At 55.5% G+C, this 23,373-nt stretch overlaps 1 protein-coding gene across 1 annotated transcript in view; it reads right to left on the bottom strand.

The window, feature by feature from the left end:
• Nucleotides 1–241: 241 nt before the first annotated feature.
• DISP3 (dispatched RND transporter family member 3) overlaps nucleotides 242–23,373 on the bottom strand; it is a 56,734-nt gene continuing 33,602 nt past the window's right edge. Inside the window, exons 4-21 of the mRNA XM_043486149.1 lie at nucleotides 21,779–21,915; nucleotides 20,414–20,548; nucleotides 19,844–20,004; nucleotides 18,554–18,693; nucleotides 16,821–16,969; nucleotides 16,423–16,584; nucleotides 15,386–15,547; nucleotides 13,071–13,184; nucleotides 12,102–12,238; nucleotides 10,727–10,911; nucleotides 8,112–8,242; nucleotides 7,862–8,034; nucleotides 6,734–6,860; nucleotides 5,881–6,026; nucleotides 3,712–3,871; nucleotides 2,988–3,101; nucleotides 2,401–2,567; nucleotides 242–1,492 (exon numbers count right to left, since the gene is read on the bottom strand). Coding sequence (XP_043342084.1) covers nucleotides 1,130–1,492; nucleotides 2,401–2,567; nucleotides 2,988–3,101; nucleotides 3,712–3,871; nucleotides 5,881–6,026; nucleotides 6,734–6,860; nucleotides 7,862–8,034; nucleotides 8,112–8,242; nucleotides 10,727–10,911; nucleotides 12,102–12,238; nucleotides 13,071–13,184; nucleotides 15,386–15,547; nucleotides 16,423–16,584; nucleotides 16,821–16,969; nucleotides 18,554–18,693; nucleotides 19,844–20,004; nucleotides 20,414–20,548; nucleotides 21,779–21,915 — 2,863 coding nt within the window. The 3' untranslated portion in view covers nucleotides 242–1,129. The remainder of the gene's footprint in view (nucleotides 1,493–2,400; nucleotides 2,568–2,987; nucleotides 3,102–3,711; nucleotides 3,872–5,880; nucleotides 6,027–6,733; nucleotides 6,861–7,861; nucleotides 8,035–8,111; nucleotides 8,243–10,726; nucleotides 10,912–12,101; nucleotides 12,239–13,070; nucleotides 13,185–15,385; nucleotides 15,548–16,422; nucleotides 16,585–16,820; nucleotides 16,970–18,553; nucleotides 18,694–19,843; nucleotides 20,005–20,413; nucleotides 20,549–21,778; nucleotides 21,916–23,373) is intronic.

The raw sequence follows: 23,373 nt of genomic DNA, 5'->3' as shown, positions 1-23,373 counted from the left end.
AGGGGCTAATGTGTCCTGGTGGGGAGCCGAATGGGCCCCACTCCTGTGGTGCCCCCCCAGACTTCCCCAGCCTGACTCTGGGTTCCCAGAGTACTCTGTGACCCTGCTCCCCAGAAGGTCCTGCCCCTTCCACTCCACCTCCATCTCCTTCCAGGCCCAGCGCCTGCCTCAAGCCAGGAACCCAATGGCACCCTGTGAACACTTAGTTATCTCAATTTGAAGAATACAATGGAGCCAGCAATGCTTAAAATGCTCGTGTTAATGGCGGCAGTCTGCAGTTTCATTTCACTTTAATAAGAACCATCTGCTGTGAGCAGGCAGCAGGCATGGCCAGCTCCCCGTCCCAGGGGCTGCCCCCTCCCCTAAATTCCACCCACAGAGTCAGGTGGGGGAGGTGGGGGGCTCAGATCTGTGAGGAAGGCTGTGCTGGGGCCCCATGGCTTTCCAGAGAGCAGATCCCCTTGAGTCTGGGGCCGGAGATAGGACATGCAGTAACCCAGGCTGGTCTTTCTGTCCTCCCAGGCCAGGACCTAACCTAAAGGCCTAGGGAGGACCACAGGACCATCCTGCACTGGCCGCCGTAAGACTGATGGGGAGGGAGGGGGCAGGGGGTGCGAGGCCCTGCCCTTGAACCCTCTGTGCTCTTCTTGCAGAGTCCCCAAGGGAGGCCACTCTGGCTGTGCCCCTGACCCAGCTACAGGTCAGTTACTTTGTCTTCTGATGCCTTGGTTTTCACATCCATAGAATGGGGGCCCTGTAACAACCACACCAGAAAGTTCTTGTGAGCACTGAGGCAATGTGGAAATTCTGCAGAGGGAAGCCCCCTGCAAAAATCACCTGACCCCTTCACCAGGTTAAGGAGGGCTGGTCTCTTCCCCTAATGGGGGAGATGCAGGGCAGCTGCCAGTGTCCAGCAGTGGGGAGCGGCAGCCAGCTTCACCACCCAGCAGGGGCTGGCACTGCGATGAAGGCAGTGTGGGTCACACAGGTGGGTGACGTCTGGCCCAGGCCTGGGAACATAAGAAGTTGTAGCCGAGCTGCGAACAAAGTGCCTCTGGGCGCAGAGAACAAGCATCTCGTCCCCCAACCACTGGACCAAAGGTGTGCAAGTCCAGATGTAGTGCCAGGGCTATAGGGAGGTCCCGTTGGGCAGGGGGATCTTATAGCCGCTCCGGAGGAGCAGAAGGCAGGCGCCCAGCCCCAGGGCCCCCGCCAGGAGCACAGCGCCCAGGGCTTTGAGGAAGGAAGTCCTGGTCCGCGTGAAGGAGCCGGGCGCCATGATGCCGAGCAGGGCTGTGCTGACTGTGAGCGTGTAGAGGATGGAGACGCCTGTGTTGAGAGCGACGATCTTGCCGAACTTGGCAAACGGGGCGATGATGCAGAAAAAGAGGGGCACCGTGGCGATGACCGTGGTGAGGGCGCTGGAGACGATGGCCACGCCGACATGCCGCACCGCCTCCAGCGTCCGCCACTGGCGCTGCGAGTGGGCGTCCTGGGCATAAGTGAGAGAACGCTGGGGCCCTGGAAGGGATCGCTCCCTGCCTGGGGCTTGGGATGGGGGGTTGGGCCCTGAGGAAACACGCACATGCTGTCCAAGGCCAGCCTTGACCCTGCAGGGTTCTGATTCCACCTTAATAAATGTGTGTGTGTGTGTGTTGGGGTGGGGGGTGGGGGGTGAGGGGGGTAATAACAGCACCTGCTCCGCTGGCTCTGCGGGGACATAAAACCCGCTCCCCTGAAGCAGTGCCCAGTGCAGGGCACACAGCGGGGGCAGGTTAAACATCGCTATGACAACCAGAACACTGATGATCTGCACAGTGGGTCCTCGAACCTGGGAGCCCTGATTGGAACTGATTCCTTCTTTCGACCCAGAGCAGCTAAATGTATAACCGATTTAATTTATGTATTAATGAATTTTTCACATCAAAACAATTCCAAACTGGGGAAAACCAAAATCTTTGAGACCCGGAGCTGGTTTTGGCACTGAGTACGTGGGTATGTCTTCCCTAAGCCACAAGGTCCAGCGAGGGCGGGGTGGCCTCAGGGGTCACAACTAGAAGGGCTCAGACCTGCTTCCTGGGCTTGAGAATGAGACTGGGAATCAGGGACTCGAGAAGCAGGAAGGGCCCTTGGACAGCGGCTGGTCTAACCCCTCATGCTCACTTAGGGAGACAGAGCTGGGGGGTGGACCCATCCACTGCCCACAGTCATGCTGGGTGCAGCTGCCTGAGAACTCGAGTCCCCTGGTATGGAGAATGGCCCTGGAAACGGAGGCTCCTGCAGCACATCCTGGTTGGGAATCGGACACCATGGTGTCCAGCTACCCTTGGGGGCCTTCATCAGTGGCACTGGGGAGGGAGAAGATCCCTTGGGGACGGGTGGGGCAGGTGGGGGGCTCACCTCAGGCTGGTGGGGGGGCAGATTCTCTCCAGCCAGCAGGTAGCCCTCAACCAGGTGGACGCAGTAATCCACGGAGGAGCCGACGAGGATGGACAGGGAGATGGCCTCCACGGCACCCATCTCCCAGCCGCTCCAGTACATGATGGTCACCACGAGGCACACGATGCCTGCAGAGGGCGGGGAGGTAGCTTGGACCTGGTCCCACCCATACAGTCCTGGAAGAGGGCTGGGCAAATTCAGAGGGTCTCTGGGGAAGGCAATGAAGTCTACAGCAGATCCCCCAGCTCAGGTGACAGGCGAGATGAGGAGGGACAGGGCCAGAGAGGGCTGAGGGGGCCTGAAAGAGGTGACAGAGGGGGCAGCAACATGTCCCTGGGCTGAGACCTGCCACCTGGTGCCACCTGGTGCCACCTGGCTCCTCTTGGTGCACAGCCCTACGAACAACTGTCACAGAGGCTCTTCTTGCCTGCGGTGGGGTGTGTGTGTGTGTCGGGAAACCTTCACTGAAGAGATGAGAGTTAAGGGTGGAGAGAAACTTGAGACTGCCAGTGAGACCCCTGCCCACTCCTGGCCCCCGGCCCACTTACCCAAGATGCTAAGGAGCACGGGCAGCAGGAGTAGCACGTGGGTGGTGAACACAGCCACAGCAGCCACGCAGATGAGCAGGGACAGGGCCAGGCCGTACAGGGCGCTCTGCACCCCTGCAAGGGAGAAGCGAGGGCCCTCAGCTGGGCTGCGCCCACAACGGGGCACCCACAGCCCCCTCACCCTCGTGGTTCAGAGGTGTGGGGGTCACGCAGATCAGCACTGCCACAGCCAGCTGTGCACTCTGGTGGCTTTCAGCCACATGCCCTCTCTGAATCCCCATTTCTTCATTTGTGAAAGGGGATAATAACAGTACCTACTCCCTGGGCCTCATTTGGAGTTTAAAGAGAGAACACTGGCCAGGCCTCAGCCAGGGCTTGGCATCGAGAAGGGCTCCTAATGACAGATGGCTGCTTACAGCAGTCACTGGTAATGGTAATGACTGCTGGCTGTGATGGCCATTACCATCATTACCATTTCTTTTTAAGCAGGCAAACTCGGATCAGAGGATGTGGCCAGATGCCCCCAAGCAGGAGGGGACCCAAACTCTGGTCTCCAATCAGTGTTGGTGGCCCCTGTGTCATTCCAGTTCTTCCAGGGCTCTTGGCCAGAATGGAGAAGACAAGCATGGTTCAGACAGGCCAGGCCTGTCCTGTAGCCTCCCTGGTCCGGGTCACCTGCCACTGCCCGCTGTGCCGGGACCCTGCGGGAGGGGCTGCCGCTTGCCTATGATCTCCATGAAGATCTGCTTCCAGTGCTCACAGGTCTGGAAGCCATGGTGCAGGGCCGAGCCCTCGGGGAGCATCTTCAGCTGCTGCTGCAGGAAGTTTTCCCAGCGGAGGTAGTCCGAGTAGGTCTGGAAGGAGGACTTGCCCTTGTACGTGGTCTGCGGGGACATGAGCCAGTGAGACGGGTACATGGCTGAAGCCTGTTATGCTGCCCTGGTGATGGCCAGTCAGCTCTATAACAGCTGCAGCTGGTCCCTGGACACTTGCAAACGGAGTGTGGCGGGGGGCGGGTGAAGGGTGAGCCCATCCGAGGCCACCTCCCACCAGCCTTCGGGTGCACATGACTCACAGCAGTGGCAGCAGGTCCCAAAGCAACCCAAGTCCCTGCCCCTTTCCAACAGGACCATCTCCAACTCCCAGAGCCCCCAGCTCTGAGTCCCACCCTCGGCCCATGCCGTTTCCTCTGCCCGCACAGCCGGCTTCTGCCCCTCCTTCAAGTAGGGTTCCGTCTCCTCCAGGAAGCCTTCCTTGATGCCCCAAGACAGGCATCTTCTGGGCTGTTTAAGCCCTTGGTGCTTTCCCATCCTTGTTCTCATCACTGTCAGCAAGCTGCTCCCACCCTCTCCTGGCTGGACTGTGAGTCTGGGAGGGCAGGTGGCCTGTCTGGTTCACAGGGCCCAGCTCTGGAACTTTCATGTATGTTACTTCATTGATCCAGTTCTGCCCTCCCTGAGCACAAACCAGTTCACAGTGAGTCTGTGCGCACGTGTGTGTCTGAGTTTGCTGGTCGGGTGGGAAGTGATGTCCTGTCACACGGAGGGACCCGAGCAGGGATTCTTCAATCTGTCTGCGGCTTCAGCCTTAGAAAGGAAGGAAATCTGGACACAGGCTACAGCACAGATGAACCTGAAGAGTATTATGCTAAGTGGAATGAACCAATCACAAAAAGCCAGTGCTGTGTGAGGGATGAGCGCGGTCAAATCCATGGGGACAGAAGCAGGGTGGTGGCTGGAGGGGGGCCCTGGGGAGTCCACATTTATCAGGAACAGTTTCACTTCTTCAAGATGAAAGATTTTAGAGATGGACGTTGGTGACATTTGCATCACTGTGAATGTGCTTAATATTACTGAACTATACACTTAGAAATGGTTGAGGGCCAATTTTATGATGTATATTATACTGCAATTTAAAAAAAGCTACTTGGGGCTTTGAGTGCCTTCTGCATTAGCCTGGGGCCCCGTGAAGGCTTGGAGGGGGTCTGGGTCTTCCTCCCTGTGGCTGACCGTGAGGCTGTAGATGCACTGAGGGGAAGAGGTGGTGGGACAGAAAGCAGGGCAGGGGCCAGAGAACAAAAATTGCTGGCTTGTCACCTTGTCATATTCTTCTCGTTCCCTGATGCCTTCCCGTCTGTGATAGACCCTAGCTTCCTGATGACTGTCAGCAGGTGGGCAGGGAACTGAAACCTTAATCTTTAGAGGAGGAGCTAGAGGCTGGAGGGGACGAGTGTCCTGCTCAAGGATGCAGAGCACAGGAAGACCAGAGCCAGGGTGGGCCTCTGGGCTCAGCACGAGGCAAGACTCATAGAGTGCCAGGTGCCAGGGCCAGGCCTGTAATGCCCAGGTCTGGATGTGCATGTGTGTGTGTGCATAGGTGGGTATACACGGGTGTGTGCATACGGGTGTGTGTATGTGGGTGCTTCCTTGGCGGAGCCCAGTGAGCATCAGGGGTGGGAGAGAGGAAGCAGTGGGGTGTGGGGATGGCTGGTCCCTTGGCTTCATCTCTCCCGGGTGGACCCAGCACAGGGGCTTTGTGGCCCAGAACCTGGCCCCTCCCAGTGGCAGAGGGGAGCGTCTTGGACTGTCACGTGCCCCCACGGGATGATGTGAACCCTGAGCCATTGGGGAAGAAGGAAGGTGAGAGCGGCCTGGCATTCTGTGTGGCAGAAAGGCCTAGCCTGGTGGTCAGATGGCCTGGTTTTGCACTTGATGCTGGCACTCATGAATCCCGTGACCTTGGGCAAGCAATTGCATCCCTGTCAGCCTCAGTCTCCCCTCTGAGGAGCACCTCTCTGCTCTGCTCTGGGACGGGGGCTAGAGATCAGTGGCGACACTGCACTCTGGCAGGCTGTCATGCTGCCCCGTGTCCGGTTGGTCCGTCCAGGGCTCACCGACTCGAAGGCCATGGAGATCCACTGCACGCGGCCATCTTTGACACCCACGGCCCCATGTGACAGCTGCCCCGGGAGCAGGTGGGGTTCGGGCAGCCCCTTGCACTCGGGGTGCAGCATGTGCAGGAAGGAGGAGATGCTGTAGCCTGCAGGGAGAGTGGAGAGGGGGTCGGGGTGGGGACCTGGGACAGGAGCACCTCTTCCCCCATTCCACCCACCCATGTGTACCCACCCATCTGAGTGTGTACATGTCAGGGGCACATGCTTTCCCCCCAACCTCCTAGTTTAAAAAATGTCTGAAACTACTAGCAATGTCACTGGGAAACCTACAATACCCGTTTGCCATTGGGGCAGAAATTGACATCCTGTGCCTTCTCAGAACCCACCTGCCAGTGCAGGAGACATAAGAAATGAGGGTTCAATCCCTGGGTTGGGAAGATCCCCTGGAGGGGGAAATGGCAACCCACCCCAGTGTTCTTGCTGTTCTTGCCTGGGAAATCCCATGGACAGAGGAGTCTGGTGGGCTACAGTCCATGGGTTGCAAAGAGTCAGACATGACTGAAGTGACTTAGCACGCAGCACATGCATGCCTTTTCAGGAAGGACCCTAGTCTGACCCAGGTTGCTACTGAGGGGTTGGCCCCAGACCTCACCCCCAATTTTGGGAAAGCTCCTCCCCAGGTGTGCCCTGCAGACCGCACACCTCCCCCAGCCTGTGGACTCTGTGCCAGTTCATCCTCAGGCATGAGCCTGCTCTCATCTGGAAGGTTCGCATAGCTCCCATCCCCGCATGGACACACACCAACACAGACGAGAGTCCGCAGACACCCCCACACCTTGGACTTCACACCCACCTGAGGGCAGGCACTGGGCCCCGCCCGGCTTCACCAACTCTGAGTTCCCCGCTATGGCCTTGCAGAGGCGACACAGGTGCCCAATTTCTTTGAAGAGGTCAAAGCTGCTGTCATAGATGACGCTGCCCTTTCCCAAGAGACACAAGCCAGTGTAGCTGCTCAGTGAGTCAGGGACTCAGTCCTGGCCCCACCCCGGGGGAGGAGCCTCCGGCAGCTCCTGCGACCATCCTGGCCAGTGCTCAAACCCTCGGCCTGGTTGCCCATGGTCCTGCCTGAGCCCCCTCTGCCCCACCCCCAGCAGCACCTCTGCTCCCATCACTGCCCACCCCCACGGACCCCCTCAGTCTCCCTTCCTTGATTTTACTCACAGCATGCTCACCTGGGCCCCTTGCTTTCCCCTCCCCCTCCGTATAGCCGAGTCCCACCTGCCCTCCATCACCTCCTTCCTCTCCTCCCCACCTCCCCATCCCTCCTCTGAACACCTGCAGACTCATGGCCCAGACTGGATACAACTCCTCTGACTCCACCTGGCTCTTGAATTACTTTGTGTCTGAAGCCCTGTATACCCGGCTGGGCTGACCTCCCGAGGCAAGGGTTAGGACCAATGAGACCTACATCCACAGTCCTTTCCACCACGTCTCAGCCCCCATCATGTGCCAGGCGCAGACTGAGTCACACCTCTCTCTGTCAGATCCTTTCTCCTCCAGCGCCCAAGAGCCCAGCACCAGCACAAACATGTACAAAGAGGGAGACTACCCCAGGCGAGGGCACCCTGGCTGAGGCACACAAGGGCTATGGGCACGGGGTGGGGGAGGAGCCCCCTGAAGGAGGACAGGGAGGGCTTACACACCTATTTCCCTCACCTCCTTTCCACCCCTAGTGATGCAGGGTGGCTGGCTAGGTCCCACGGTACCCAGATTCCTGGGTGATTCTAAAAGCTTGACCCTGCTCCATCCTTAAGAGAAATGATGCCCCAGGGGCCTGGGGAGGTCCTGTCTGGGTTGGGTGAGTGGTCAAGGAGCTAAAGGTGGAGGTGGGGAGCTGGGTTGGTGGTCCCTGCACTGGTAGTTGTTCGTAAGCCTGCTATGGTAGGGCCCTCTGGCAGCTGTCCAATGTGGGCGCACGTACCGGGTCTCCAATGACGTGGTTGTCCACCTGCCGTGTGCGGTTGATACCAATGATGCCAAAGACCACGAAGACCATGGCCCCTGTGTCCACCAGCGGCCGCACTGCTGGCTTCCCACAGCCCGTGTTTATGCAGGGGTTGAAGCCGAAGGTGGCGGAGAGGCGGGCCTTGGGTGCTGCAGAGGGAGGCATAGCTGTACAGGAAGGCCAGGCCCAGCCTCCCAGGGCCCCATGGCAGCCTCCCTGCACGTACCTTTCTCACTGGGCACGTAAAAGAAGCCTTTGGTTGGCCCATCGGGGCTGGAGCTGAGCAAGCAGCCGGGAGGTGCCATGCACACACGCCCATGGAAAGGGGGCTTGTGGGACTGGGCAAAATACAGCTTCCTGTGGAGGCAAAGGAGGCCGGGACTGAGGCCAGGAAGGCCAAGAGGGGCTGCGGAGGAGAGGCAAAGGCATTCAGAGGCTGGAAGAGCAACCCAGGGATCCAACCAGCATCTCTGACGTCTCCTGCATTGGCAGGTGGGTTCTTTACCACTAACGCCACCTGGGAAGCCCTCCAGGGGAGCAAGAATTCAGAAGGACCTCAGGGCCAGCCTTGGGGTCATTGCTCAGAAGCCCCCAGCCCCACCTTAAACTGAACAGTTACAGAGCCTCAAGATTCTATTTGAAGAAAGGATTCCACAGTCAGCTTATTTACCACTGGACTTGATATAGCTTTGGATTCCCTGGTGGCTCAGTGGTAAACAATCTGCATGTAATGCAGGAGACCCATGTTCGATCCCTGGGTTGGAAAGATCCCCTGGAGAAGGGAATGGCAACCCACTCCAGTATTCTTGCCTGGAGAATTCCATGGACAGGGGAGCCTGGCTGGCTACAGTCCATGGGGTCACAAAGAGTCAGACACGACTGAGCGACTAACATACTTTCTTGATGTAGTTCCAGGTGCTTTCTAGAATGTTCTAAGCTCATCCAGGCAGCATGACCCCAGTGGCTATTGTGTATCTGCAGAGGGAGCCTAGCCCTAGAGGGCAAGCAGAAGGACCCCCCACTTCCCGAGCCAGGTGGGCCAAGCTGGAATGGCTCAGTGAGCCCATCTGTTTACCTCCTGGCCCCAAGCTGAGTCCAGCCTCATGTGGGTGCTCACTGCCCCAAGGCCAGGCCCTGACAAACAGACCATGGTCCCTGGTGTCAGCAGCGCAGGCCCTACACTGCCGTTATCTGGACTGCGATGGCAGCAGGTTCTTCCTTTCGGAGCACGTATTGTAATTTGTAATGACATTGCGCTTGACTTGCTAGCTGCTGTCTCCTGCTAGTCAGCCCAAGGGCAGGAGTCACATCTATCTTGTTTACCATCCCCAGCACTAGCCACATGCCGGCCCACTGTCAGTGCTCAAGGTTTATTAAATGAATGAATGGATGAGAGAGAGTAAGGTCCTCAGCTAACACAGCCTCAATGGTCAGAACGTGGGGGAGGAACCTGGGAAAAGATGCCCCCAGCTGGCTTGGAGACCCCCAAGGCACAGCACACAGTTGCTCATAAGTATTTGGGGGCACTGACTTCATGCCAGCTGCTAGGCAGGGCATGTGTACATAGCAGATAAGGACAACAGACACAGGCTCTCTCCTGTCACCTTACAGTCTTAGGGAGCATTAGTCGCTCAGCTGTGTCTGACTTTTTGCGACCCCATGGACTATAGCCCTCCAGGCTCCTCTGTCCATGGGATTCTCCAGGCAAGAATTCTGGAGTGGGTTGCTTGCCCTCCTCCAGGGGAATCTTCCAAACCCAGGAATCAAATCCGGGTCTCCTGCATTGCAGTCAGATTCTTCAGGGAGGGAGAACACTAAATAAATAACTTCTGAATTAACTGTATGCACTGAGAGTGTGGATAGAGCCTTGGAGAGGCAGGCAGAGTGTACTCATTCTTTCCTTCACTCATTTACCCACCAAGTGTTTCCTGAGCACCTGCTACGTGCCAGGCCCTGGACCAGGTGAGGGGATACGGCAGGAGGCCTACATTCTCCTGAGCAAGCACAGGTAATGAACCAGCTGTCAGTATGAATCCAGGTGGCGATGGGAACCAGAAAGACAGCAGCTGGGTGATGTATGGGGACAGATGTGTGGCTGTTTCAACTGGGGGAGGACAGTCTGGTCAGAGACAGCCGTGGGTGGGGAGTATCTGGATAAGGACCTAAATCTTGAGAAGGAGTCAATCATGGACTTCCCTCATGGTCCTGTGGTTAAGACTCTGCCTTCCACCGCAGGGGACGTCGCTTTGATCCCTGGTCAGGGAACTAAGATCTCGCATGCCATGTGGTGCGGCCAGGGAAAAAAAAAGTCCATTTCTGGAGGAGCTGGGGAAGAGCACCATAGGTTCAGGGTTCAGCAAATGCAGGAGCTCTGAGCTGGGAACTGCCTGGTGTGCCAAGGGGCAGGCAGACAGCATCTCTCACACAGCCATTCAGAGGATAAAGGGCAGATGGGGGAGAGAACTGCGGGCCTGGCATCTTGGTGTTCCCCCACCTCCAGCCCTGGTGGGGAAGACTGTCTAAGCACAGGTGTGGAAATAGGCAGGGGTTTCTTTTTAAAAAAAGATTTCTTTTTTAATGTGGACCACTTTTTAAAGTCTTTATTGACTTTGTTACAATATTGCTTTTGTTTTAGGTTTTGGTTTTATGCCCCTGAGGCATGTGGGACTGTAGATTCACCGACCAGGGATTGAACTTGCACTCCCTGCACTGGAAGGCAAAGTCTTAATCACCAGACCACCAGGGAAGAGCCTGGACAGGGGTTGCTTCAAGGGGCCTGCTGACATCTCTGGTGGGAGGGGCAAACGAGTGGGAACCGGCTCGTCTGCAAGGCTCCGTTACCGGGTGTGCTGCTGCTCCTGGGCGGCCACGTAGAAGCTGAAGTCAAGCTTCCAGCCCCGCTTGGTGTCGCAGGCCAAGGTCGTCACCATCCACTTGCGGGAGGGGCTCGCCGCCTGGAGCAGCCCTACTGTAGACATACAAGCGGTCAGCTTCTTGGTGAAGTTACCAAAAGGCGCTCTATACACCTAAGCAGTGGATTGACAGAGACAAGACAGGTGACTCCGGGAGGCTGCCTCTGCCTGGGCCGGGCCTCAGGCTGGGTCCCCTCCCACCTAGGAGAGCTCCCCGCCCCCCGCCCCTATTCCAGCTCCCAGAGTCGGGGGAAGAGCTCTGGGCAGAGCCCAGGAGGCCTGGGTTCGAGTTTAAAGGTGGGGCAAACCCTTCCCTCTCTCTCTCTCTGTGCCTCGGTCCTTCCTTCAACTGAGGATTTACTCCAAGCGAGCCCTGAGCTGGGCTGTGAGAATAAGAGACTGAACCAGATGGGCTTGGTCCCTGCCCTCCTAGAGCTGCCAGTGACGATGGCTTCAGACTCTTTTAAGGGCTTTGACTTAAATATTAGGATGATAAGACCCAGAGGAATGGGGCAGTGGAAGAGGAGGGTGAACTGAGAATTATTTCCAGGACATGGCCCAAGAAGGAGGTGACATTATGCTGAGAAACCAAAATGGGGAGCCAGCCGTGCTTTAAGCTGGAAGGCAGGCTCTCCAGGCAGTGGGAATCACCTTGTAAAGGTTAGTGTAAAGGTCAGAGCCAGGGAAACACCTCACACACTCTGTCTTTCAAATGGACATACAAACCCTGATCAGATGAGTCGACATGAGTTGACATGGGTACTGTCACTCTGGAGATGTAACATGTTAAAGAAACACCAGTGATGTTTGAGAGGAAAAAATCAGAGGCCTGGGTTGGCCCTGGGAGACCCTTTACTGGGGGTGTTAGAACAGAGGCTGAAAACAACAATCTAACTCATGGCTCCCGTTTATTGAGTGCTTACTACATTCCAGGTGTTACAGAACTCACAGGCCTTGCCTCAAGTACCTCCAGCAAGCCTGAGTGGTACCTTTCATACCCCCATTACCCAGATGAGGAAACTGAGGCTCAGAGAGATGAAGTAATCTTCCCAAAGACACACAGGTTATAAATGGCACAGCCAGAACTCGAACCCAGGCCTGGCTGGCTCAGCGGCCCTGCTTTCATCACTCTGCAGGCTCCTGCCATGGGCCTGGCTGATGGCAGGAGAGGGTCCTCATTTGCCTGGAGCGGGTCCATCCTCGCAGACCCTGCCCTTACCACCACGTGGCCAGTGCCCACCAATGCAGCAGGGAGGGCCCCTTCCCTGGTTGTGGCAGCTCACTTCACGAGAGCCCAGGCTCACCTGGAAGGAGGGCACCTCCCCGTCCCCAAGGGACACGGTCTGCCAAGGGGCAGGCAGGCTGGCGTTGAGGGAGAACCTGTAGACAGTCGGGTGGCCTCTGTTCTTCACCTTGGAGATGTACACGGTGCCTGGGGAGTCTAGGGACAAACGAGGGGTGGAGGAGGGGGGACGATCACCTCGGCTGGTGTCCCCTGACCCTGCAGCAGCCCAGCCTCTGCTCTGCTGACCGAGGAGCTGAGCCTCATCTCGGGCTGGTCTCCAAGTGCTGGCTCTGTTCCTATATAGTGGACCGAGCCCACAGCAGTGGTGGTGGGGGGGCAGGTGGTGGTGGTGGATACTGGGATGGACGGTGGCATAGATGGAGGGGAGTGGTGGTGGACACTGAATGGGGAGGTGGCAGGGCTGGAGGAAGTGACAGTGTGGGTGGAAGCCATGGTAGAGGTGTGCCAGTGTGGACTAGGGAAGTGGAGTGATGCCAATGATGGGAGCACAGTGTGAAAGGTGGGGCCACATTGGTGATGACGATGGTGGGCACAGAGGAGGTGATGATGGTCATGGGGTGACAAGGACATGTGGAACTGCCCCAAGCCGGGAGTAATTCCCACATGTATCCCAGCATCGCCCCTCTGACGGGGACCCCAGAAGCAATAAGCGATAAGCTAGGCTCCAGTGTTCAGGAGGCCCCCTCCCCCAAATCAGGATGGATCTGGCACACGAGGCGGGTTCTTGGGACAGCACAGGCCAGGCTGGGGTGTGGCAGGAGGGGATCGCCTTGTTCTGGCCGAGGAGAGCTGGTGGGATGCCGGGCGAGGGCCTCAAGTTCACTCCCCCACCCCCACCCCACCCAACCCTGTTGTTCTTGAAGGAGAATCAAAGAAGGGATTTTATCTGCTCTCCCTGCAAGACCCCCACACCCTTTACCAGGACATCCCAGCACCCCCACCCAGCCAGTCCACATTCCCCACTGACCCTGAAGGGTGGCCTCAGGCCGGCTGGCCCAGGACACCCCGGAACCCCGCTTCTTCTTCTCCAGGGATGTCCGGATGTTGTTCTGCAGGCTGTGGGGCTTCTCCTGGAACAGACCTACCCCCCGCGTTGTGTCAGGGACAGGAGAGCCTCCCCGGCTGGGTTTGGCCAAGGTTGGGACAGTGACAATCCCAGGGACACGGGCCTTGGAGCCCTCAGAAAAGGGGGTGGTGTCAGGGTGTCTGAGGAAAGGGTTTTTTCTAAAACAAACAAGGGGGGAACTGAAAAAATGCCAAATGCATAAGAATCTTAAGGCAAAAGAAAGGTACCCCCCAGCCTTACCTAGAGAAAGATACTCAGAAGCTTTCCCTACTCACCCTCACCTTGCCTCACTTTCCCCCTCTGTCAAATGGGATGACACCCCCAAGGGTTACCTCCAGAGGGTGGCTGAGGGACCAAAGGGGACGCTGCATCTCATGGACTTAGCAACGTGTCTGGCTCATGCTGAATGCTCCATAAATAGGAATAATTAGAAACAGCAGAGATGAGGGGAGACTGCCTGTTTTGCCCCAAGCATTGTAGATGAATTTTTTGTTGATTTTGTTTTTTTAATGAGCTACATTTTACACCTTCAAAAATGCAGTCCTCACAGTAATTCTAGGAGGTGGTTATTATTAACCCCATTTGACAGAGAAGCAAGCAGAGGTTCAAGGAGGTTACATGACCTGTAGGGGAAGTGAGAGGCGGAGCCCAGCAGGACAGGTTCTGTCTGCCCCTACAGCCGAAGCTTTTTTGCTACAACATGAAGGGCCTCTTTTAGAGGCAGCTCAGAGGCTGAGAGATACAAGGGGCCATGGGCTGGACTCTGGCTGGGGTCTTGGCCCTTCTCCAGATGTTTCCAGGAACTTTGGGATCATCCCAGAGTCTGTCCATCTGTGAAATGGGAGCAGATGTGGCTTTTTGCCTCCAGGTCCCAAGGGATGGCGGGAGGCCTTGCAGGGGCAGTGAGAATGGAATGGAATTCAATGCCCAGCAGCGGCAGTGAAGGAGGGGACGTGGCCAGGTCGCCGCCAATTCAAGAGGGGATCCTCAGGCACCTCCCTGAGCCTCCGCCGATTATCATGCATTCGGCTCATGCCATCACCAAGGGGAAGGCCAGGTTAATCTGAACACCGCCCTAATTACATGAAGGCAATTACAGCAGTCAGCGGGTCTTCCCCTAGGAGCTGGGAGAGCTCACCCAAGCGTCTTCTCATTTGGTTTCTAACTACCCAGCAAAGCGGTATGACCTTGGGTTGACTTCCCCCGCCCCACCCTGGACCTCATCAGACTAACTCTAAGACAAGCAGACATCTTTATCTCACCTCTTTGCTCATCCCCGGCACACATTCCATCACCAAGTCCTGTGGATGTCACCTCCTAAAAACCTCTTGACTTCACTGCCACCATCAACCACGTTGGCCCCAGCCCCAACAGTCTTTTGTAGAGATGACTACACAGCCTCCCACCTGGACTCCCAGCCATGCTCCACACAGCCCTCTAACCACACAGCACCTGGCCCCTCTGCATAAAGCGCTCCACTAACTTCCAGTGACAATGACAATGTAATCCAGACTCTGCACTGTAGCCCACCGGGCCCATGTGGCTAGCTTTGGCTCATGCAACTACCTCCCTCAAACCTGGTCCTAGTCTCTCCCACCTCTGGTGCTCTCCTCTGCCTAGACCACTCCCCTCCTGTCCCCTCCCAGCCAGGCTAAGTCCTTCCCATTCCACGAGTCTTGGCTTAGATGGTACCTCCTCCAGGAAGATCTCTATGACACTGAGCTCCCCAGGCACCCCACTTTTCATCCACCACAGCTCAGATCTACTATTACATGGCCTCTGCAGCAGTGGAGTGAATTCCTGAGCTTGGGAAGCCTGTCCTGCCCACTGCGGCCTCCCCAGCACCAGCACGGCTGGCACCCAGGAAGTATTCATTTAAGGAAATGTGGAAACAGAGACTCAGAGACTCCCTGGTGGTTCAGATGATAAAGAATCTGCCTAGAGTGTGGGAGTCTTGGGTTTGATCCCTGAGCTGGGAAGATTCCCTGGAGAAGGGAATGGCTACCCACTCCAGTATTCTTGCCCGGAGAATCCCATGGACGGAGAAGACTACAGGGCTACAGTCCATGGGGTCGCAAAGAGTCGGGCATGACTGAGTGACTAACACTTTTTAGAGGTGGAGTTGATTTCCTAAGCTCACACGGTGATGGGGAGCCTGGCATCTCTAGTCTTTGGGATCTGGACTCCAAAGGGGACACCCCGGCAGGAAACCTCACCTGAACAGGTGATGCAGGAGATGCCCTCGGCGCTCAGGTTATACTTGAGGTCCAGCAGCACCTGGATGTTGGTATCGGGCCGGAAGAGCAGCGGGGCCCGGCTGGCGGGGCGGAGCCGGCTGGCAAACACCAGGGACAGGACGAGGATGGAGACGAAGAGCCCTGGGAGGAAAGGACACTGCGCTAGGCAGGGCTGGGGCCCGGGGCGGGGGGACACATGCACAGCTGGGGCCTCCAGAGCCCCAGGAAAGAGCTGCTCCCACTATGGGGAGAAGGAGGGCAGGTATCCCAAGGGAGTGGGCAGAGACCCAGCACGCCAGCCTGTGGGTGAGGCTGCTGGGGATCACTCCCTTGAAGGTAGGGGCCGGTTGTCATGCATGTCACCAGGGGTAGGACTCCAAGTTCCAGCTCACATTCCTGGACAAGAAGCAGTCATCATCTTAGAGCCCTGAACAGTCTATAAAGAGCCGGCACATCCACTTGGTCTTACACAGACCTAAATCTTTACAACGATAATAATAATAGCACTTAACTTTCATTGAGCACTACTGCATGCCTCGCACTGGGCTAAATCCTTTACACATACTGTGGTTTCCTTACAACAGCCTTACTAGAGAGTGTTCTTCTCCTCAGTCATAAGATAGGAAACTGAGGCACAGACTAACTGCCCCAGTCCAGGTGACACTGCCAGAACGTGGCAGAGTCAGGCTCCCAATTAGCCAAACTGGTCTAATGCCAGAGCCCAATCACTGGGCACTCTGCTCTGCTGTCTAGCATGATGACCGGGACGTAGGAGGTGCTCAGTAAGCAACAGCTATCGTGAGACCGGCTTTATTTTCTGCAGGGAGGGGGTGAGGCTCCGAGAGAGTGAGCGACCTGAGCCCAGGTCTCTGAACTCTAGCTCATCTGTGGGACAAGAGGTGGGCTCCCAAGACCTGCATGTTCTTTGAGAAAACAGTGGGGGGAGTCTGTTCTCCACATCTCAGGCACTGGGAGACACTGCAAGATGGGGGAAGGAGAGTGGAGAGCCCACTTACCCACAATCACCCAACGGCTCTTGACAGCCGACCACAGGACCCAGTGGTGAAGCAGCTCCTGCAGCTGGGCAATGAGCTGCCCCCGGCTGCTCCCGTTGGGGGCCTGCTGCAGGCCCTCGGGGGGCACAGACACCAGGGACACATCTCCCAGCTCCAGCGACACTGCCAGGGCAGAGCAGCGGCCTGTCAGAGGGCTGGCCCAGAAGTGGGTCAAAGCCCCCCTGGTCCACACCCCCTCCAGGGAAGCTCAGATGCTTGACGGGGATCCTCCCAGGTGTCTCATCCCGCCCCCACCTCAGGACCAGCTGGTCCTCACACCAGCTCGTCAAGGTACTTCCCCTGGCAGAGGCGGCGCCTGGGTCCCCCAGGTTCAGCGGCAGGCCCGCACCCCCTCTCACCTGGCTCCTCCTCCACACTCAGCAGGGGGATGTCATCATCCAGGTAGGGCATGGGGCCTTGTGCGGGCCCACCCCCAGCCCGCTCAGGAGCCGTGAACACATCCCCAGGGAAGTGTGGGGAACTCCTGCGGCCGCATTTCTGGTTGCAGCTGCGGAAAGAGTTGGGGAAGGGTGAGTCCTGGGAATCCAGGCTACATGTCAACCAGGCATCACACTGCTGCTGACAACCCACAGGACACGCCTCACAGGCTTCCAGGAGCCTGTGTCTGAATTCTCACCAGTGTCATCTCCCCCAGGGCCCTCAGGTACCATAGTTCCTCTGGGGAGGCAAATGGTGACAGTAGCCATCACTAGGGACAGCGGATGATGGCACGCAGCTGTCCAAGCATCGAGGTGACCAGAGCAGGGGGATCACGCCTGTGCTGTCGAGTGCCCGGGGCCCTGAGACCAGGGGGATGGGGAAGCGGGGCTGGGCTGAGTGTGCAGCTGAGGTGAATGTAGGGGACCAAGGCTCACCCTGGAGACTGGGGACAAGAACAGCACACAGGGCGAATGTGCCAGAGAGTGAGCTAGAGCTCCTCATGGATTCTCTCATTAATCCCCACAGGGTTGTATGTACCCATTTTATAGAACAGGAAACTGAGGTGCAGAGAGGTTAAGCAACATGTCCAAAGGTCCACAGTTCCTGGGCAAGGAGGCTGAGGCTGCATCCCCTACCCCAGACTGGGGGAAGGGACAGGGTGGGCTTAGTTGGTGTCTTTGTAGAAATTAGGAAAAAGGAGCCTTTTACCCAAGACACTTTGCTTCTATGTCACAAAACTGTCATAGAAACAGTCAAATCTGAATGACCACAGTGCAGACGACTGTGCCTCAGCTCGAGGGCTCTTGTGCAGTGCCCAACCTGAACCACCATACGTACAGACCCTGAAGCAAAGGTATGTGTGGGAGAGCTAAGGAGTCCTTCCTAGGCCTTAATCTGAGTTCCCTGCTGGCCTCTCATCTCCTTCCTGCCCCTCGTCTCACCCTGGTCAAGTGGACACTGTCATGGACCCCTGACAGTCCTGCATTTGCATGCCCTGCACCAAGGCCAGACCCTCTATCAGTCCCTAGTACTCCCAACCCAGACAGCCACTCAGGCCAGATTCCATTTGACCACCATGCCCCCTGCCCTGACCCTGCTGACTTGGCCCACAAGACTCTAAGCTCTCTACCTTCAGCCGCAGCAGCTCTGGACTGATCCAATCAACTTCGCACCTGGCTCACTGGGTCTAAGTACTGTTCCTCTTTCAAGATGAGGACCCAGAGGACATTTAACGTGGTGGCTAGTATGGGATCCAGAGTCAGATTCAGTTCAGTCTAAATCTTGGCTCTGCTGCCTATTAAATGGGTGACTTTGAGAAAGCTGCCCAGCCTCTCCAAGCCTTTGCCTCCTTGTCTGTAAAATGGGCAAAATAAGAGGACCCAGCTCGTAGGGTCCCTGGGGATGGCAGTAAGATCTGTACAAAAGCACTCTGCCCACTTCCTGGTACACAGTAGGTGACCAAATGTAACTATTAGACAAGAGTGCACAGAAGTGCCCAGCAGAGGATGGGGCATACAGAAGGTGCCCAGTAGTGAATCACGAGGCTTTTGGGAGAGAGGATGGTGTGCTGAATGGCCCCCCAAGGGCCTGTTATGGCTATTCCGTGAGAGCAGGACACAGCCCCTGTGCCTCCCTCACCCGCCCGGCTTACCTGGTCTGGCAGGCACTCTCCAGCGGTGCCATGTAAAGGCTCCAGATGCCCAGGGCCGCGGGCATGGTGAAGAGCACTGCCAGCCAGCAGCAGGACACGATCAGAGACATGAACAGGCCGAAGTCGTGGACAGCTGGGATCTGGCGATGGAAAGGTGGGGGCGATGGGAGGGGATCAGGCCTGGAGCCCAAGGAGCCCAGGGACTCTGCAGCACTGGGCCCTGACCACCCCCAGACTGAGGCAGGATGCGGAGGCCGAGGTTGCTGGAATGAAGGCACTGGCCTAGGAGGATGTCAGAGGAAGAGTCCAGCCTCTGGTCGACACTGCAGCTCTCTGCCCGGAACAGTGCCCGGCACAGAGCAAGCTTTCTATAACTCATTACAGGAAGGACAGAGGAAGACACACACTGTCAGGGCAGGGCACATGTTAGCAGAGGGGACGGGAGAGAAAGCTGCCACAGGGTGAGCCCCAGGAATGTCAGGGGGACCTGAGCAGGGTGTGGCAGTCAGAAGGAAGCTGCAGCCAACAAGCAGACAGGCCTTCCTTCACTGTCTGTGGAACACTTTCACAAGCATCTCATTCCAGTCTCTGATGATCCACACGTGAGGAGAGTGAGGCTCACAGAAGTTAAACAAGCTGCCTAAGGTCACACAGTCAGAAAATTGCCGAGGAGGGAGGGGAACCCAGCTCAGCTTGTTTTCTGGGCGTGGTTCTCTAGTAAAGCATCTCCAGAGCATCTAGTGGTTTCTAGACAGGATCCTTAGCCCAGGTCATAAGACCTCTCAGACTCAGACAGGTTCACTGCATTTCAGGCTCTGTTGGCACCCAGGACCTGTCCTAGGATCCTTCTCCTGAGCCCAACTCAGACAGGAAGGAGTGTGGGGCCAGCGAGAGGAAAGTGCATATGAGGGATAACAATGCAGTATGCAGCTGGTGGGTGGAGAGGGCGCTGGACTGGGGTCAGGAGTCATGGTCAGGCTTACCATGTATCAGCTGGGGGACCTTTGGAAACAACTGCTAAATGCCCTTCAGGGCCGAGGGTGGCTTATCAGTAATAAGCATCAATAAGAAACACAATTTGTATTACTAGAATCCTCCCATTTGTTAAGTTCTGGTGATGGTGATTAGTAACAAAAATGGACTCTAGGGACGTGGCAAGTACCTTGAGGCGGAGGCTGCGTGGCCCCAAGAGAAGGGGTGGGTGGGAAGAGCGGAGACCAGGGTCCAGGTATGCATGGGCGGGGGCGGGGGGCAGGGGACGCCAGGCCAGGCTGGAGGGCCGGCTCCCACCTGGGAGAAGACGTTAGCCGCATAGGCGGCGGCCGTGGTCAGCGAGGTGAAGAAGGTGGCCTTGCCCGCTGTCTGGATGGTGTGGATCATCCGCAGTTGAGGGTCTTCCAGGTGGGTGGCCTGGCGGTAGGTGTTGATGAACACAAAGACGTCGTCCACGCCTACAGGAGGGGGCCAGGCCAGCCGGGTTACTCTGCTGTCTCAAGGTCAGATCCAACCTCGGCCATGAACCCAAGCCCCACCCTCATGCTGCATGGCCCCCTCCCTCACCAGAACTAGACCCCTTCCTCCAAATCTTCACCACCCCTCGCCTTTCCCACCATGCTTAACCTTCACCCAGCATATCCACCCACTCTTTCCACCTCTGGGGGGGTTCCACCCAGCATATGCCAAGAATCACTCACCACTCACACTCTACCCACCCTCCACCCCAAGTCCAAGGCTCTGAGGTTGGAGAGAGGACTTTTGAGAGCCCCCATGGAAGCCAGACTTTTGCATCCTGTAAAAGGCCCTTTGGGGGTCAAATTCCCAAGTGGGAGGCCCATATCCGTGGCAACAGAATCAACTCACCGATGCCCACTATCACAAAGGCAGCCACCCCATTGAGGATGCCCAGGTACTGGATACCGAAGACCACATGATACAGGAAGAGTGCCACCAGGCAACTGAGGCCGATGCTGGCGATCCCGAAGAAGGACAGGAACACTGCGCAGGGCAAGCCGCGGGGGATGGAGCGGGGGACCCAACAGAACACAGCCTTTCAGCGTCTCTGGCCCCGGCTGGGCCCTGCCTCATATACCTTCATCCCCAGGGGCACCTTCACCGCCCCATCCGAGCCCAGCATAGTTCTCCATCCCAGAGAAGGTGCCGGGCAGGAGGCCTCAGTAGCAGATGAACCCTTGTTGCCTAAGTCAGGTTGTTCACGGGCCCTCATCTTTTCAGAGCTTACTTCACATGCTAGTAGGAAATTATTATATTTCTAACATCTGTCACCCCAATAAATTAGAGGTTCCACGGAGGGAGGAAGTACATCTGTGATGTTCACTACTAGAACACTGGCACCTGAGAGCATCTGGCACATAGTTGGTGCCCGGTTAATATTTGTTATGTGGATGAGTGAATGTCTTTTCCATTTTTGAAGGTATGACCAATCTCTCATTCACTTGGCCAATGAAGAGTACCTCTATATATGCAGAAAGAAGCAGCTAGGGTGCATGGGGAAGGGGTGGTGGAAAAGTGAACTGGGAGTCTAATGGCAGCTCACCTGAGACTTTAAAACAGGCTAAGGATGAGACTTCCCTGGCAGTGGTCCAGCACTTGGGAAGCTACCTTCCAGTGCAGGGGACACAGGTTTGATCCCTGGTTGGGGAACTAAGATTCCACATGCCACAGGGCAACTAAGTCGGTGTGTGTTAACTACTGAGCCCATGTGCTCTGGAGCTCATGCACCATCAACTAGAGAGCCCTTTGTACAACTATAGAGAAGCCCGTGAGCTGCAGCAAACAATTTATACTGCAACAAAAGATCCCGTGCGACACAATGAGGATCCCACAGTTCACAACTAAGACCTGTTACAGTCAAATAAATAAATACTAAATAATAATAATAAACAGGATAAGGAATAATCCATAAAGTGTCCAATACTCCAGACTCCACAGAACTTATCAACAAGAAAAAGACTGTCAAAGAAAAGTTCAACTGTAGGAGGTGTTGGGGGAGCGGGCCCTGGGGCATGGCCCAGTCTGCTTCTGCATCTCAGTCTCCCTGCCCAGGGTTAGAAGGTGATGTCTGAGCAGCTGTCCCACCGCCAGCTCTGAGAGAGTGGATTCAAGCCCATTTCTGGCATTCCTGAGCAGGAAGGCTTTGTCCAGAGAGAAGCACTCTGGGAGCAACGAAGGGGCTGGCTCCACGTGGGGCCGCTGGAGAAACTGTACCTGAGCAGGAGGTGAGAACGTAGACGAGGGCCGCGATGCAGCTGCTGCTGATGAAGGCCAGGAGCATGTCGTTGTTGAAGGTTCTGCGAACCTCATAATCAAAGAGGTCTGTGCCCCCATACAGGACCTGGACTTTGCTGGGGAGGGAGGACACAGAGGGAGGAAAGACAGAGTGGATCAGAGATGGAGGAGGACCACGAACCACCATACACCTCCTCAGTGGCTCTTTATCTTGGTTGTACATTATGATCACCTGGCGGCTTTCAAGAATCCTGATGTCCAGGTCATACTCTAGACAAGTGAAACTAGCATGTCTCGGTGGGACTGAATTATCAGTGAGGTTGAGCTTGCTGCTCCACACAGACAATAGTCAATTATAGCTGAATTCTATGTCATTCTCAATTATCCTCAATTCTCAATTGTTCACAGCAAAATTCTAAATTCAAATCAGCTTCCAGATACTCAGTCTTACAGTGCTACTCAGTGTCCATTTAACAAAAGCTATTAGAAAAACTTAACCAAGTTGGTGAAGTTGATTTTTAAAATACCAAGATGGGTGAGATCTGTTCCTGGTCAAGATGGAGTAACGAGATGAAATCTACATTTCCTTTCCTGTGAAACTAACAATAAAAAAAAAGAGAGAGAGAGAGAGAAAATACATGAAAAAAGATTCTGGACATGACAACAAAGAATGGTGATCTCTAAGAGATGAGAAATAATATGGACTTTATGATCACTCTGACTTACTGGCTTGAGAAAGTTTCCAGGCTTTGGTACATCCTAATATATGGTGCAATGGAAAAGAGCCTGCCTGCCAATGCAGGAGACACAAGAGACACAGGTTCAATCACTGGGTCAGGAAGATTCCCCTGGAGTACAAAATGGCAACCCACTCCAGTATTCTTGCCTGGAAAATTCCATGGACAGAGAAGCCTGGCTGGCTACAGCCCATGGGGTCACAAAGAGACACAAATGAGTGAATGAGCAAGCAATATATGGGTTAACAGACATCTTAAAAGAGCATGAAAGTTTTCCAAACTTGATGAAAATGATAAACCCCTTGATTCAAAAAGCTTGAGCAGCAGACCCCACGCACAAAAAATCGTAAATAAAACAACAATGCACATCATAATCAAATTGCTCAAAATAAGTGACCAAGATAAAATCTTAAAAGCAGACTGAGGAAAAAAGATGCATTATGCACAGAGGAACGAAAGTAAGAATGACAGGAAATTTCCCTTCAGAAACAACGCAAGTGAGAAGACAATGGGGCAAGACCCTTCACCGATGGAGGAAAAAAGTCAGCCCAGAATTCTAGAATTTGAAATGTATATTTCAAAAACAAAGGTAAAATAAAGATTTTTTTTTTCAGTATACAAAACCGAAAAGAATTCATCTTCAGTACACCTTCACTACAAGAGATGTTAAAGGAAATCCTTCAGGGAGAAGGCAAATTATTACAAACAGAAATACACATCTACACAAAGGAATAAAAAGTACTAGAGATGGTAACAACATGAATAAGTATATAAAAATTTCTCATGACATAAATTTTTTAAAATGATGGCTGAGCATTTAAACAGAAATAATAGTAA

The sequence above is a fragment of the Cervus canadensis genome, chromosome 13, assembly GCF_019320065.1.
Source record: "Cervus canadensis isolate Bull #8, Minnesota chromosome 13, ASM1932006v1, whole genome shotgun sequence".
Lineage (NCBI taxonomy): Eukaryota > Metazoa > Chordata > Mammalia > Artiodactyla > Cervidae > Cervus > Cervus canadensis.
This window is presented reverse-complemented; position numbering and strand designations above follow the sequence as displayed.